Source organism: Mucor velutinosus (genome assembly GCF_035048745.1).
Source record: "Mucor velutinosus strain NIH1002 chromosome Unknown tig00001553, whole genome shotgun sequence".
In the NCBI taxonomy this organism is placed as follows: Eukaryota; Fungi; Mucoromycota; class Mucoromycetes; order Mucorales; family Mucoraceae; genus Mucor; species Mucor velutinosus.
In genome coordinates this window covers 1165482-1181934 of record NW_027041930.1, presented here as the reverse complement: position 1 = coordinate 1181934, position 16453 = coordinate 1165482, and the positions used below count along the sequence as shown (strand labels likewise).

The following is a 16453-nucleotide window of genomic DNA, read 5'->3' as shown; positions in this document are numbered from 1 at the left end:
AGCGTTGTTCAACATTAACTTTACCCCGGAAACTTTGTGTATCTCTAAATTCTGGATCAATTCCTTTATTTGTGCAGTTTTTCCTACTTCGTACCAAACCAAGCATCATGACTCACCCAACTGTCTGTAACGTAAACAAAAAGATCAGCTTTATATATATATATATATATATATAGGCAGATCAAATAGATCTTTAATGTGTAATATAAATCAATATCTACAATGAAGCAAGAGAACCCAAGCACAAACAATGCTCCAGAGATTAACAAAATCGTCGTCGAGGAGGATCGAATTAGCGAAACTGCTACAAATGAAGAAGGTCTATCGTCTTACACTGTCAACAATCAAAAGAAAGGCTATGTCAAGTCAATTGTAGCCAAGGTCTTGGGCGATATCTATTCTTCCGATGATCCGCAGTTGTATTCACCCACGAAAAAGAATACCATTGTGCTTCTGATTGCCCTGATTAGTATCAATGGCTCAATGGCTCAATTGATCTATTTGCCTGGTATCCTCCAAATGGCCGATAATCTGAATGCTTCACTACCAGCTATTGATAGTACTGTCTCCGCCTATGTTGTATTTGCTGGCATTGCCGTGAGTATATAGACCTATGGATACTTTATACATACAAATGACATTTTTCTCTTTGATATTTTTGAAGCCTCTGTTCTGGTCAAGTATGAGCGATGCTTATGGAAGAAAGCCAATGTATATCTACAGCCTGTCTATAGGCATTGTAGCTTCCGTTATCTGTGCTTTTTCAAAGAACATCGTCATGTTGGTCATCTTTCGTGCCGTTCAAGCGTGTGGTGCAACTTCAGGGCAAGCATTGGGTGCCGGCGTCATTTCTGATCTATTTGATGTTACTCGACGAGGAAAAGCCTATGGTGTATTTTTCGTTGGGGTAAGATTGATATTCAAAACGAAGGATTGAAAGCTAATGCAATCTCCATATTAGCCACTTTTTGGCACGGTTGTTGGCCCTACAGTTGGCTCTCTTCTTTGTCAATATCTCGGCTGGCAAGCAACGTTCTACTTCATAGCTATATTTGGTATGAATACCTATTAGCTATTATGTATATATACTCATTACTTTGCTATATAGCTGGACTTCTCTTGATTATGCTGATATTTCTCTTACCTGAAACGCTCCGTAAATCAGCTACTTCTAAAAAGGAGCAATGCAATGGCAGAGAACGCTTTGTTGCTTTGAAAACGATGCGCAATGTATTTTATCCAATGATTACTATGGTCAGAGATCCCACTGTCGTCTTAATTACCTTGTACAATACTGTCATCTACTCTTCGCTGTTCTTTCTTGCAAGTATATATGCGCACCTCAATCGACTCAGTTGTAGTAACTGTATTCGCAGAATCAATCAATGACTGATACATTTCAATCTGTGTATCATTTCGAGCAATGGCAAGTGGGGCTTTGCTATCTCTGCCTTGGCGTCGGCCTTGTTATAAGCTCAATTTTGAGTGGCATGTATGCAGATCGCATTATCAAGAGGCTGCACAAGTTGAAGGGTCCTGAAAATGTTGATCCAGAAATGAGATTGTCGGCTGTAAGGCCTTCATTCTTCTTGATTCCAGCAGGATTCTTGATTTATGGTTGGACAAGTCAAAATGCAGTTGGTGTATATGCTCCTTTGATCGGGATCTTTGTCTGTATGCAAAGAATCTTTTACTACCTTTGCTATGCACAACACTAACTTGCTGTTGTTCCTCAATACGTTAGATGCCCTTGGTCAAATGAACTCGCTTAACCCTACAAATGTATATTTGGTAGACTCCAAGCCTGGTAAATCAGCAAGCGCTATGGCAATCAACAATCTTCGTTCGGTCGCTGCTGCTATTGTTACCATCTTTTCTACATCCATTGTTCGAGCGGCTGGACCAGGCGTTGTATTCAGTATTTTAGCTGGAATCAGTGTTCTCAATAGCATCCCTGTGCTTTTAGTCCAAAGGTATGGCAAACAATGGAGAACCTCTTTCGAGCAGAAAACTGGGTTTCTTTCGGCAATAAGCAATAATAGTGCCAAAGCGGATGCAGTAGCAAGAGAAGATGAAGAGGCCTAATATAAACAAGTATAAATACTGATTGTTGTATACAAGTATTGCATTTAACTCCATCATGGACGTGGTATCATCGACGCAGCATCCTGAACGAAGATGAGTGCTGGATTATCTGATAATTGTACTGTACTTGGATTTTCTTCAAATAGGTAAATGTAAATGTTACAGCGTTTATATCAAAAGCTCTACATTTAGAGTAACATTATTTATGCACCGTATAATAATAAATTTCATTGAGGTATTATAAGCAAAGGTATATCCTATTTCCCTTCTCTTGTCAACTTGTAGTAGCTATCGATGGATTATTGACATACTGATGAGCCATGCTTTCCAAGACTAGATGACAGTAGTAGCTTGTTTTGTTTTTACACCAATAGCCCTTTTAATTGTATACACATTCTTCCAACTTTGATACGCTATCCTCACAATGTCCCTTAACTGACCTAGTACTAGGCCTTACGAATCACCTAGTCTTAAGCGCTTTATGTTGACGGCATGTAAAGGCTTCATATTAGGAAGATTATATGCCCACTTTGAGAGGTTGGTAAACATATAATAAAGGGATCTTTAGTTGCTACATTGGTTGTCCAATAATTAAACGAGTAAAGTATAAAGTAACCATTATATAATAAGAAAACAGTGTTTCAACATTATTATCGGTACAACTGCCAATTCAGCCAGACTTCTTCTCTATTAACTAGATTTTGCTCCCCTGTGTTTGCTCTACAAAATAAGAACTCGTTTGGGCACGTTATGCAATGCTTCCTTTCAGAAATCGATTTTCCAGACCCATATGGGAGTTTACAGTGGCAAAACCACGTTTTCCTTTGATAACAACAACAACAACAGCAAAAAAAAAAAAAAAAAAAAAAAAAACGTCCATACAATGCTCTTTGTGGATCGATTTCGAACAATTTGAGTGGGGTTTTCTTGGGTTTATACAATAATAATGATCAATTCTCTAGGCAAAGTGGCACGGGTTCAGTACATAAACCTCTTAGAGAGCCTCTAAAATATATGGAAAACAAGCTTATCTGTGTACAAGCCATATAGTATCACTTACATCATTTGTTGCACATTTCAATTCTGCACTCGATTCTGGATCGTTTGACAACGTCTCTACCTAAAGGTCGTAAAATACTGAATTTTGAGCAAAACCTTTAAGGGAACGTACATTTGGGGGTTAAAACCTTTACATTGAAACAGATCCAAAGTAGAATCATTGAATAGTTTTTGTTTTATCTAAATATGTTGCGTCTTTCTCAAGATATGACCAATTTTTTTTTCGTGCAAAATTTGGAATCATACCAAATCCGTAAAGCATCTGGAGACATCATTGTCATTTTCAATATACACCTGTTAATGATATTTAGGCAAGCTTATCTTCAAATCACACATTCGACTATAGTCTGTCTCACCATCCACTGTTCTACAATTTTTAAGTAATTCTGAGTTGGACCTTGTTCGAAGCTGTAACTCCAGAATATAAAGCAGTACGATAAAACATCCATCAGCCTAGACATCTATACTACACAAATTTACGCATTCCTGCTTCCTCGCGCTATCTCTCGCTGGCCTTATTTATTTAAATGGATCACCTTCATTGGCAACCTGAAAATCGACTGGTGAGTGGTGAACATCCCAAGATCACTATGTGTAGTGGTCGCATTTTTGAAGCTGTGGTGCTCACATCTGTGTACAATCTCATCTCAATCACCTTTCTCTACAATCTGAGCAATAGATACAGTTTGATTGAGGATAAATCCTTTTCTCTTCTCTGTTTCTTTCTTCTTCCAACTTTTTTATATTCTCTTGTGGTATGCTTGTCTCCTTATTTTTGAAGAACTTACATAGGACATACCAACTAATATTTAGTATTATAGTTGCGTGCAATACCCACTGGTAGTTCGTACATTATCGGCAATGATAGCCTGTGATGCTGCTTACAGTGAGTACTTTTAACTGTTTAGATCCTACTTTGGTATTTTGACGCGTTGCATAGTTATACTGTAGTTGCGTGATTACTCTGGGATCAAACTCGGAATAGCAACCGTGAGACTAGTCTACTTGTATCAGGTTTTGTATATTAAGGTGATGCTTTCATATTGATCGTACTAGTGCATCACCTATCTGCAGCATCTTCTTGGTCAACTTGGCATCTTGATCCCTCATTTCTGGTTGGTATATACCACTGTTTTATGTGCATTTGTCGCAGGTAAGTCTCAACATGATCCTTATTGTGAAGTATATAATACTAACAGAAGTTTTCATAGATGTTGGTCCTGCGAGAGGTAGCAGGAAGCCTCTGGTGTGGTGGAAACCACAACAGACTTTGGGGATAGGGTTAGGATAGCCTTTTCAAGCATGGGGAAAGGGACTCCTGGCTCCCTTTACCACTAACAGCATAGACTATCTGAGTCTGCCCTGAGCTGTCAAATTTTATCCTTCGAAACCCTTTGTACGACACGGAGCGTCGATCTTTTGTTGTCAACGTGATTATGTAACGTTTTTTCGAATAAATTTTGTTGGTTTGATCCTTTAATATTTTTATAAGCTTTCGTTAATTTATGTTTTATATCTGTATCTATTGCCTATGAAGCAGTAGTTTCTCATATTTTGTTTATAGGCGGTACAAATTTGGATGTTACTAAATGTTTCTTATGTTGCGTATATAGCTATCCTTTTTATAATTATCAAATTGATCAACCCATTTTTACAACTTGCCAAACCGTAGACGGTATCATCTTTTGGCTATAGTTTTTCATTAAATCTGCTTTTATTTATTGTTTCAAGGAAAAACTCAACTAAATTCTTGAAACTACCAAGGTTTATGCCCAATTTTTAGCTCTAATTCACAGCTCTAACACAAAGCTCAATTCAAAGCTTGAATCAAAGTAGAATACAAGTAGAAGAAAGAGACAGACTATATGAGAAAGAAGTGAAAAAAAGAGTGCAGCTTTATAGTTTTCAGGATTCGAAAATTGAGTCATTCAGGACCGTTTTAAATGATTGGAACCGTAAATGCTTGATTGTATATATGTGTACATTTGCATCTGTGAATGGATTGAAAATTGGAAGGGGCTCTATCGCATATAGGTTGATACAAACATGACTCTATTATACACAAGCAAAGTAGTTGCTTTACACTTCTGAATATGGCAAACCTCAATACGTAATGCATAAGCCTATAAAGAGAAGCAGTAAAGCAAATAGCATTAAGAAGATGTATCAATATCAAATGCTATGCTGAAAAGACCATCTATTATTTGATTAGCACATCAAATTTCGGACATGGACACAAAGCTCCTTTGGCCCTCTAATCCTCGATCTATAGACCGCTCTACTTTTCTCATGGCATACTATGATTGAACGTGTATACAACCAAGTTATATAGTGTTGCAAAACACTGTTGGCGGCGTGTTGGATGCCTTCAAAGCAAGCCCATCAAAAGCCACATCGTTGGTTCAGAAAATTACCGTAGATGGCCATTCCTAAAACTATAGAGCTGATGCGCATATTCTGTGATAAGGTTGCTAGCTTACAAGAACTGTCTTACAGCTATATCAAATCTCCATCGGTGGCCCAAAGCCACATTGGATGTTACTAGATACGAACTGCTTATTGTTATGATATACATCAGAAATCTCTTTTATAAAGTCGGAAAATAACTAGATATTGACTATCTATTTCGTCTAAATTACCTAGTGTGTCATACAATTGTCACCAACTCAATAAAGAACTGTATCCGTATGCTATGATACAGCAATACATCTGTGCACTCAACCTAGTACTGTATTTCCAGCTGAATACTTGGGTGTAACAGCATACTTTTAGTCTTGATTAATGAGTACAAAATGTATTTACGCCTTTTTATCATAAAAGAACGCGTCTATTGGTAAGCAAATGCATAAAACACACATTTTTGAAGCCTTAATATCTTGACATGTAGGCCTTTCTGAGCCACTGGAATAACGCCAAATGATTGTACTTGAGTAGCAACTACTCCCTAGCACCTTCACTTCGCTTCGGTGATAACTAACCTGCGAAGCGGCAGCTCGTGCTACTGATTGCTCTTCCATATCTTATCAAAATACTGCTACTTTTATTTTGACCCTCCACTTACACATGAAAACACTTTATATTATCTGTAGATTTGATTTTTATATGATGCTCTACATCCATATACACGTAGCTATTTTATATACGGGCAAGTATCCTACAGATATTATCCCTTTTTAGTCAAGAGTATGCATAATACAGCAAAATCTGAGTGCATTTGAGCTGCGTTTTCTCGCGTTCAAAGTCGTTTTAGATCGTCAGAATAGCGCCAGACAGTTGCTCTCATCTGGCAGTTACTTCCTGACAGTTTTGCTCAACTTTTTGTGAATTAAAAAAACATGGCCAAAAATTGGCCAAAAAGCATGAGGTACCCCTCATGGTTTTCATCGAATATCAAACGATCGCTTTTTTTACCTTGAAAATGAAGACTTTTACTATGGTATGTATTGAATCAAAATGTTTCTCTCGATCCAAAGCAACCTCTGAAACCGCTTTTATGAGGTTTTCATTTGCAATATATGGCTATTTTCGCTAAAAACCTCATTTCAAATTTTATTAAATTGCTCAATAATTTCAGTTGAAACATCTATTACAATTAACACCATTGGAAGCGCCTTGAAACGTACTTCAATAATGTATTAGAAAGTGTTTTTTTTTTTTTTTTTGTAGGGGAGTCGAGCTCCAGGTTTTATTTAAAGTCCTTAAAATGTCATGCTGAGGGAAAGAAAAGACTGTTGGTGGACCCAATGTCTGCAATGAAGGGGAATAAGATATTTTGGACTAAGTTGGGAAAGAAATCTACTACTAATAAGGTGCGAAACCTAGAGCCAATGCAATCTTGCGGAAATCGTCAAAAATAGATAATGGATAAGAATACAAAACACCAAACGAGGACATCAGTACTAGGTCAAAAAATCAAACAACTTGCGTTCACCAGGATTTGAACCGGGATCCTCCCGTTGGCATACGGGAGTTTTACCACTTCGCCCTACCACCAGGGGCTGTATTAGAAAGTGTAGGGTGATCATCACAGCTTATATAGTCGAACATTATAAAATAGATGAAAGAAGTCGAAAAAAAAACAAAATCTGTCCAATCTTGAACAGAAAAAAAAAAGATTGAGATTGAATTGATTTTGGCGGCGGCATTGCTGCTGGCTGACCTAAATGCCTTTCAGTTAATAACAATGATGATTGCAATGCTGATCAAATGGGAATCATGGAGTTGAAATGGCAACTGCTTAGCCCAAATGCTTTCTTTTGGGAAGTTTTGCCTTATGAAGGCGTCTTTTGCAATGGCAATACCTCAAAAAATCGCTGTAGGTCTTACACAAGTCCTGTATTTACACATGGCCAGCTTTATGCCTCCATCTTAAGAGCAACATCAGCAGATGGACAATTTTCCCTTCTGACTCTGGTATAGCCTTTTTTTTTTTTTTTTTTTTTTTTTTTTTTTTTTTTTTTTTTTTTTTTTTTTTACTATTAGATGATTGTTTAAAATCTACTTGATATGCCAGATTTTATTATCTATGATTTGAAATGTCTTCGGCGAGAGTCTGCAGGACGACGCCATCATCGAGCGTAGCGAGATTGATTGGCTAGTAGTGATATACTAAACATAGATCTATTAGGTCTGCCTCATAGCACTTTTTCAATGCGAGGATCGCCAAAATGTCCTATATATTAGAACTACTGTGAAGGTCGATAGAGTGATTTCGCTTTTCTCTTGCAGGTATTACGCTTCTCATTAGCTGGTGCTCCGAAATAAACGGTGGTGCCTACACAAATTTATGATGCTCGACATCAAATTTGTTTAATATTGCATCTATAAGGCTTTGAATACATTAGCGACGAGCAACGCCGATATTGCGCACATTTGGCATCCCAATTGGTTGGTCAAAAATTCGCAGTGCTATCTTCAACTCTTTAAAATGCGCGGCATCACGGAGGATCGCTGAACTCTTGTAAATGTCCAAAGATCCCACAGAGAAACGACAGTGAATGCCTCACTTTCCATCTTGCTAGCGATGATAACCCACACAAAAAAAACATCCCCTCCCCCCCCCCCTCTTGATCCTAGCAAATACATGTATTCATACCCGTCATCTCTCCGTCCCTATTCAATCAATTCATAAACTCACATGCAAACCAGCTTTATATCTATTTGACAATTAATAAATACATCGAATTTGCATTTATCCTTTCCAGTTGATAGCTCCAACTCAAGAGCTATAAAGCTGATGACAAATACAAATTTCTTTCCATTTTATTGATTTAGAATTTAGGTGGTGCCTCAACAACCAAGTGTTCGCCTGTGGTATACATTTGACTGATAGCAGCTTGACGCTTCACGACAGCTAATTCTTGCTCGGCCTTTGTGATAAAAGTTGCAATTTTTTCGGGTGATGTTTCTGTCATGTTGGCACGGAAGGCATCTCTTGAACGACGAATGGTGTAGTCTCTAAAATTGTAGGAAGAGAACTTGTTTCCATGGCGGATGAATTTGCGGTAGAGAGAAAGGACTTTTTGTGAAGTAGCTGGAGTGGCCATTTTGATTGTATATAATTGAGAGAAGCAAAATAACTCTTAATAGATGAGGAGGGGTCAAACTTTATAACATGTCCATCTAGGCTGTATTTCCATAACCAATCACCTCTCAGTGACTACGTATATAATAGACTCAAATGACATTAGATTCACACTGGTAGGTTTCTTCCTGTTTTTTTTTTTTTTTTTTTTTTTTTTTTTGTTTTTTTGTTTTCAGGAGAGTCGCATCACTTTTCTTTTTCTTGGCTATGTCTTTTTCATGATAACAAACAAAATGAATACATTGCGTGCTATTCGCTTGCGATTTAACAAGCTTGAAATGTAAACTGATTATGCCTATATCAGTCATGATTTTGGTCCTCAATCGATGGTAAAGCAAAGGTTTGGTTTTCAAACGCACATTTATTGATACATACGTAGCAACTTCATTTTTCGTTACTCTATGGTATATAAAAAGCACCATCTGACCGCCATATGGGTAGCACAGTGCAAATGCACCATTCTAATCAACCATATTCGCCAGCAACAGCAGGAAGGTTCCCAAATCAACTGAATGCAAATTTCATTTTTAAATTTCCATGGCAACTAATTCCTTGCAAACGAAGCATGATATCTCTTTCAATCTTTTACAAATCACATACAAAGCATGAACCGAATCAAAGAGGGCTTTCGATGGCAATACGAATGTGCAGCAAGCCAAGAGCACGCAGCATGTCTCTGATGAAGAGGAATTTTGCAAAAATGTGCAATTTAAACAGTCGTAGACAATCGTATTTCAGAAACCCAACGAATGAAAGATTTTTTTGAGTAATTTCGGTCTATTATTTTCATGTTTGTCTTGATATATATTGTACAGCCTTCCATTCATTCCTTTTTTCCTTTCTTCTCTCTCATTTATCATTTTTGTATATAGTTAAAAATCAATTTGTTTTTATGAAGGACACAATATTCGAAATCAAACAATCAACGGCAAGGGAAAATATTACCTTTCACTTCCAGCCTAATGATCAATTCGATGCTGTTAAAGAAGCCATAGTGAGAAAATTCAACAACAAGCGCAAGCTTTCAACAGCATCCCCAATGGAAGGCTCCTCTCCCATTCACTTACAACAACACATTGGCGGATTGCCTTCACCGCCAGTCGAAGAAAAGAAAGTTATTGCCATCTCAACTTCTCCAAAACGTTTAAAAGAGCAATCATCCTCACCGCCATCATTGACAAGTCAAGAAATACGAGAGAAAATTCAATATTTGAAAGAAGAGAAACACAGTTTGTTTCAATTGATCAAACAAATGATGATGGAAGAAGAAAACAAGAAGCGACAAGCCAAAGCAGAAGAACGAATCTCACAACAACGACAAGCACCTCCTCCTCCTTTACCACCACAATCAGCGCCCGCTCCACCACCTGCACAGCAACAACCTAAAAAGAAAAGTAGGTGGGGAGCACCAACAGCAGCATCAGTAGACACATCTCCTTTCTACAGCAGTAATAGTAATCAATCATCTTACTTTTATCCTCGTCCTACACCACCTTCCTCTCGATATAACTCTAGTCATCCCTATTCGAACGTAAGTAAATATGTATCGAGGTAGTCTTGTCAAAGTCTAATGTTGGGTATTTTATAGCAGCAAAGGCCTAGACAGCATCCATCTCAGCATCACTACTCGCTATCACGACCTCCCTATTCAAGATAAAAGTGAATCAAGCACATCCATGAAATGATCCTTACGCAACGTTGGCCCCTAACGCACCAAACTTCGTGAACTACTGTACAATATATTATTTTTCTACTACTTACTCTCTCGCTCAATTGATCCCACTACATTCTCCCTACTTCCTATAATCTTTAACTTATATATATATTATCTCTCTTCCCCTGCTTATACTTTTTACTTAATGTTTAATATTATACTTACAAATAAAAGAGTCTTTACAACCATTGTTTTAACAGCATAATGTGAACAAAGATGGCAGAACCAATGCAACATGTTTAACAAGCTTTCAACTGGTAAAATTAATTCTGTAGTTGAACGATTTAAGCATATAATAAAAGAGTAAGAAATAAAAGGAGAGAAGGGAGGTAATAAAAGTGGTGGAATACATAAATAAATATAAAGTATATATAATACTAATTCTAACATAAAGTGTGTCTATAATTCTATAAATGAAGGGTTTTACATAGAGACGTTACAAAAGTCTAATCATAATTAAATAGTGGTGTAATAGTTGGGTAAAAATTAAGTAAACGTTGTTTACGATGATGGCTTCTTGGCGATCCAACAGTTGAAGCGAGAAAATCCATGGTAATCCTCAAATTCTGTCAATACTTCTTGCACGGCCAGTTCGTAATCTTCAGGTGCGATTCCCCATTTTGATACATAAAAGCTTTTTCTATTTCTCAGAAATGCCTTTTGAATTTCCTTATTGATAAAGCCGAATTGTTTCAATTCTAAAAAGCCATTGTCAGACAAAGAGGTGGCATGAATTACTAATAGATACATACCAGAATCTTGAGGCCATTCACCGATGGGTATATCTAATGTACGATGATCTAATTCTGAGAATCCAATTGCCTCAAGCTCCTTGTTGATGATGCCTGTAAATGCAAAATCAAGGCCATTCTCTGCGCATTGATTTTGATAAAATTCATCAAATGCTCTTTGCACTGGACCAGGATTATGATGGATCAAATCAGCTTCTACCAGCTCGATTGTTCCTCCAGGCTTCAACACTCGCAGCATTTCGCTCAAGACGTGCGGCCATTGGTCTTTTTGAATACTTTGTCCCATATTACGTTGGAAGATGCTAATAAAGTATCTATTAGTCAACGTCAAATCAGGCAATTCACATAGAAAAAAGCTTACAAATCAACCGAATTGGATTCCAATGGCCATATTTCAGTAATGTCTGCTTCGTAGTAGTTTAGATTCTTTGGCTTTCCCTGCTGTTCGGTAGGAGGTCGCAGATCAAGTCCAATGACTTTGCAGTCCAACAGTTCAGAAGCCATTTCAAGGGCCCAAATCCCATTTCCCGTGCCAACATCCACAATTGTCATTGAACCTTCAATATCACACCATGTGTTTGATTTGCGAGCACTTTTCAACAAATAATGCTATGATGCCATTAACAACCCACACAAATCAAATCAAGCCAGATAGCTTACCAATCTCTGGAGTCTGTCAATTTCTCTAAAATCTTCTTGAGCAAGACTCTTCTTTCTACCAGAGAAGAATTCAGTTATGGATTGGCGTCTAGACTTTGTTGAATTGGGCAAAGGGGGAGGTGTGTGGATCAAAGTTGGATCCTGCTTTTCGTCAATCCAATCATAGTTAGCTTGAACGTTTTTGCTGGCTGCCATGACAAGCGATGAATGAGAACGACCACCCAATGTAATTGTACTTCTGCGGCGATTGCTCTTTGAGTTGCTGTTGATGCGTCTCTCTTTTCTCTCTTTTGACTTTTCAATCACTTTACTTGCTTGATTTCCCATTGTGATTTATATTCTTTTTAGAATTAAAGGAGAAGAAAGAGGAAAGAAAGGCAAAAAAAAAGAGAGCCAGAAGAGAAAGAATTAAATATAAAATAAACGTGTAAATAAGGTTGTAAAAAAGGGTTTTCTCAAGAAAAAGGAAGAAAAAAAAAAGGAGAAAAAAGAGAGAACATCAAACCATTGACTAGAATATAAATATTATATATTATCGGAATAACCAATCCGGACAATGGAAAGTATAATGTCGTACAAAGAAGAAGCTCTAGAAATATGTTTCTTTTGGATATTTCGTTTTGGAGTATTTGGGTACCTTTGGAAGGTCCTTTTTTTCTGATCTGATACATTCTGCATATTTGGCTCGGTTGCCATGGTAACTGAAAAAGATCAACAAGAATTTGATCCGCTACTACTCTTTGTCCCATGCTGTCATGTCAAATGAATAGCCGAAATGCAGATTGAAATGTGATGAACAAACTATACTATAGTAACAATAAATACCCTTTTTTTTTTTTATTATTATTCGGACGACATGGTATATAAATAGCTTATTGCTTTATTTGATCATTGCAATGATCCGAGATTGCGATAAATGATGATATGAATGGTGAATAATTAGCCATTGCGACCCGCCTTTTATGAGTTGAACGCAAATGTATATTTTCCATCACTGGTAGCAATGATGAGAGTATCGCTCATATAGTGTTTCAAAGTAAACTTGAGAGTGCGTCATATAGTAAGAACCAGCTTTGGTTTGCACGTTGGTCTTGCTGTATTTAGGCATTTTCACATCAGAATACATCCAACATCGGGCTGCAATATTTTATAGTATACTTCTTCTACTATTTAGATTGAAACACAAACTTTCTTTCGTCTTGTTATAGTTTTCATAATGGAAAAGGAGAGCAAAGGGAGGAGCGGATCCGAAATGATCGCAATATGTGTATTATATCCGGCTTCATGGACTGTTCTGGGACAAATATGTTTCTCTTACACACAGAGAAGCACGCACACGCACACACGGTTTTTATCTATTATCTTCGCGTGGCATGATCAAAACCTTTTTTTGGTGATACTTGGAAACAAGATCGCCACGTTTAGCAAACAGACATTAGCACTATAAAGAAAAAGTTTTATCAAATTTCATCTGCATCTGACAATGAAGTAAGGTGACACTACTAGTATGATTGTCCTAATACGCAATGTAATTCTATAAGAACACAAATATTGTGTAATCATATCCTTAATTTTGTTCATTGCTGTAGCGGCTTCTCCTTGGATTCTGATGCATCCATTTGACGAACAGTTGCATGCTTTGTTTAAATCTTGATTCCAAATGTGCTGCCGGTATACAATGATGCATCTGGAAATTAAGCTTTATCAAGATGATGCCCAAAAGTGGATATGCGATGAAATATTTGCTGTGCCTCATTATTGCGTCTTGTGGTTACTTGATGTACAGCAGAACGTTTTGTGCCCTACATTCCCTATGCTCAAAGAGGAATAATGAATGAATCCATCAGCTCTTAACATGTGCAATGTTCAGTTTTGTGAAAAAAGAAACCATCCTGCAGCATCAAAGCGGTAAACTTTACATTGCGACTATATATGAAGATGCGCGGAATAGTGCTTTATCAACTTAATTACTGGGCCATTGGAAAATGTAACCATCCTAAAGCATTTATTTGAAGAAAAGGGCATTTCAGGTGATCGACAAGGCATTCCATGCCATGATTTGGTTCACCAACTTGACCAAAACTCCTTCGTATTGCTTTTGCCATGTGGTAACTTTGTATTCCTTAACCACGTTTTTACAAAGAGATTCCAATTTTTTGGGATTTTCACAAACATTCCATAAATAAGTCTGTTTAAAAAACGTGTGCTTTTGTAACGCTACTTGCTTGATTACTATAAACTGCTCTGGCAAACTTTACAGAAAGAAGACCATTTATTTATAGACTATCTCCTCGATACACTGATGATCTCAGCATCCATTGAAGCAACGTCTTTCTTTGCCTCACTTTTGTATATTTGAAGCAAAAGCAACAGCTTAGAGTAATGCAATGCAACGCAATACATCAACCAAGGTCTACATAGCGTTAAAGATTTCCTCCATTTGGGAGTTTTTAATAGATCAGTCAGCAGCAAATACGCTATTATTCTGTAGCTCGATGAGATATCACAATGTCAGCTTGACCAAGTTTTGGCGATTAGCCTTCAAAATGAACATTTATTGAAAAAGAAGGGTATTTCAATCGATTTACAGCGCTATTCAATCCGCATTCTGGTTGAACAGCTTGACTAGAATCTCCTTGTATTGATTTTGCCATGTGTTGTCTTTGTATTCCTTGATCACGCTTTCGCGAAGAGTTTTCAATTTCTTGGGATTTTTCACAAACAATTCCTACACAAAATCTCGTTAGAAATGCGCCCCTTTGGTAACACTTGTTCAATTACCATCAACTGTTCTGATAAATCCTGACTATTCTCAAAGACCAAGCCATTGCCACCATCATGGACCAATTCATTCAAACTGAAAATATGTTCACAATGAGTCATTGCGATCCAATCCTCGTTTTAGCAACTTACCAGGGGAAATTGATAGCACACACAGGAAGGCCGCAGCCAAACATATCCACTACCTTCATTGGGAGATCCATGCCACTGGAGCTTGTATGCAACGAGATGCCCAAGTCAGCACTTCCTAACAATAAAGGGTAATCACCTGTCTCCAGCCACGCAGTGACAATTCTGGTCTTTTTCAAGGTCATTTGCTTGATCTTTTCCTGGTAATACTTCTTCTGGGGCCCATTGCCAGTGATTACAAACAACAATCTTGGATCTGAAGGTTTAGCTGATGCCTCATACAGCTTGACAGCCTCCAGCAAGACTGAAAAATCTTCATCCTCGGTCCAACTGGTGGAGGAGACAATTAATTTGGGTCGATCCTGTCTCCAAATCAAGCCTCCATCATCAGTTGCATCTGTCAAGAGTGTTCCCAGCTTGGGATCGTTGTAGTGCCCCAAGAATTCCTCGCCATCCGCTGTCTTCTTTACCAAATCCTCCACCAATTTGAGCGAAAATGTGAATTGTCGATGCACTTGCTCGATATCCAAACGCTTGAAATCAGATTGAGGTTTATCGCGCACTGTCATGATCTGCCCTTCCACTTGCCAGTTGTTTTGCAACTCTTTGTGCATGGCATCGGTGACACACATGTGAGCGAAAGCGATCTTGCCATAGCGTTGTTCGTACCATTTAGCAAAACGTACAAGTTTATGATTCATGCCCAATTTCATGCCGAGGATGGAGTAACCAAAGTTGTGCCAGTCAATGATGAACCATGCTTTGCGAATGTAGGCAATACCTTTAGCGATAAACAATGTGGGGATTGATGGTGGATTCTACTTGTTGGATGTATTGAGTGTCAGGGAAAGCATTTGGCAGTGATTCTCTGTTACCTGCACAATGATGAAGTCTGGTTTCTGTGAAATGCAGCCCATGATCCAGAACAATTGAATAGATAGAAACAAGGCTTTGAAGGGTGCCCACAGTAGATAAAAGATCTTTGGCATTCCTTTAGGAATAGACCACGCTTGGCGGATAGGTCGAACACGAATATGACGGTTTACATTGATTCTGGCGCCTGGATTTGTCTCTGCGTTCAGCGTGACATGAGCAAGGATCCGCAATTGAAACCTCATTCTTCATCTTACCTGCATAACCGATCAAATCCACAGTGCACCCTGAGTCTGCTAATGAGGTAGCATGGTATCTCATACGTGGTGAGCGGCCAATGTCTCCCAACACAACCACTTGCACCATCAGTCGTCTTCGAAGACCCGTGCTTCCTGTGCTATCGAATATATACATTCCCAATAGTCGACCAAATATGACATAGACACACAATACAGCCATCAAGGCTCCTGTAAGTGTAAAATATTCGCCCTCTAGTATCGCTCCCATCGTGTGTGTGTGTGTGTGTGTGTGTGCGATTGTTGAATAGAGGAACAAAAGAAGAAGAAAGCGTTTTGGTACACGAGTTTACACATTTAATGTATAACCACGCACACACAAACAACAAGATTAAAATCCAGCGTTCATGTTTCCATGATTTGGTGTTGATCCAGGCTCGCTTTTCAATCCTGACGGAAAGTCTATCGTATTCCGACAAGTAGTGGAGTAGATTGATAGCCTCTGATACTCATTCGATAGTATGTGTGCAAGCTAGAAGTCTAATGAAGCAAAACCCAAAGAGATCCTTTTAAATCCGTT

At 38.0% G+C, this 16453-nt stretch overlaps 6 protein-coding genes across 6 annotated transcripts; 3 read left to right on the top strand and 3 right to left on the bottom strand.

Moving 5' to 3' along the window:
- Nucleotides 1-222: 222 nt before the first annotated feature.
- Nucleotides 223-1389, top strand: ATC70_007749 (uncharacterized protein; the record flags this gene model as incomplete). The annotated part of the gene is made up of 4 exons (XM_064827007.1): nt 223-597; nt 665-907; nt 962-1055; nt 1109-1389. 4 exons carry the CDS (start codon nt 223-225, stop codon nt 1387-1389), a joined length of 993 nt encoding a protein of 330 aa, XP_064676064.1.
- Nucleotides 1390-1704: 315 nt separating this feature from the next.
- Nucleotides 1705-2085, top strand: ATC70_007748 (uncharacterized protein; the record flags this gene model as incomplete). The annotated part of the gene is made up of 1 exon (XM_064827006.1): nt 1705-2085. The coding sequence occupies one exon, from the start codon at nt 1705-1707 to the stop codon at nt 2083-2085; it is 381 nt and encodes a 126-aa protein (XP_064676063.1).
- Nucleotides 2086-8414: 6329 nt separating this feature from the next.
- ATC70_007747 (uncharacterized protein) lies at nt 8415-8690 on the bottom strand (the record flags this gene model as incomplete). Its single annotated transcript, XM_064827005.1, has 1 exon — nt 8415-8690. The coding sequence occupies one exon, from the start codon at nt 8688-8690 to the stop codon at nt 8415-8417; it is 276 nt and encodes a 91-aa protein (XP_064676062.1).
- Nucleotides 8691-9620: 930 nt separating this feature from the next.
- Nucleotides 9621-10385, top strand: ATC70_007746 (uncharacterized protein; the record flags this gene model as incomplete). The annotated part of the gene is made up of 2 exons (XM_064827004.1): nt 9621-10259; nt 10317-10385. The coding sequence occupies 2 exons, from the start codon at nt 9621-9623 to the stop codon at nt 10383-10385; spliced, it is 708 nt and encodes a 235-aa protein (XP_064676061.1).
- Nucleotides 10386-10943: 558 nt separating this feature from the next.
- EAF6 (chromatin modification- protein eaf6) lies at nt 10944-12181 on the bottom strand (the record flags this gene model as incomplete). Its single annotated transcript, XM_064827003.1, has 4 exons — nt 10944-11140; nt 11195-11496; nt 11556-11803; nt 11855-12181. The coding sequence occupies 4 exons, from the start codon at nt 12179-12181 to the stop codon at nt 10944-10946; spliced, it is 1074 nt and encodes a 357-aa protein (XP_064676060.1).
- Nucleotides 12182-14450: 2269 nt separating this feature from the next.
- Nucleotides 14451-16051, bottom strand: ATC70_007744 (uncharacterized protein; the record flags this gene model as incomplete). Its single annotated transcript, XM_064827002.1, has 5 exons — nt 14451-14582; nt 14636-14711; nt 14768-15582; nt 15640-15836; nt 15895-16051. The coding sequence occupies 5 exons, from the start codon at nt 16049-16051 to the stop codon at nt 14451-14453; spliced, it is 1377 nt and encodes a 458-aa protein (XP_064676059.1).
- Between the last annotated feature and the right edge of the window lie 402 nt (nt 16052-16453).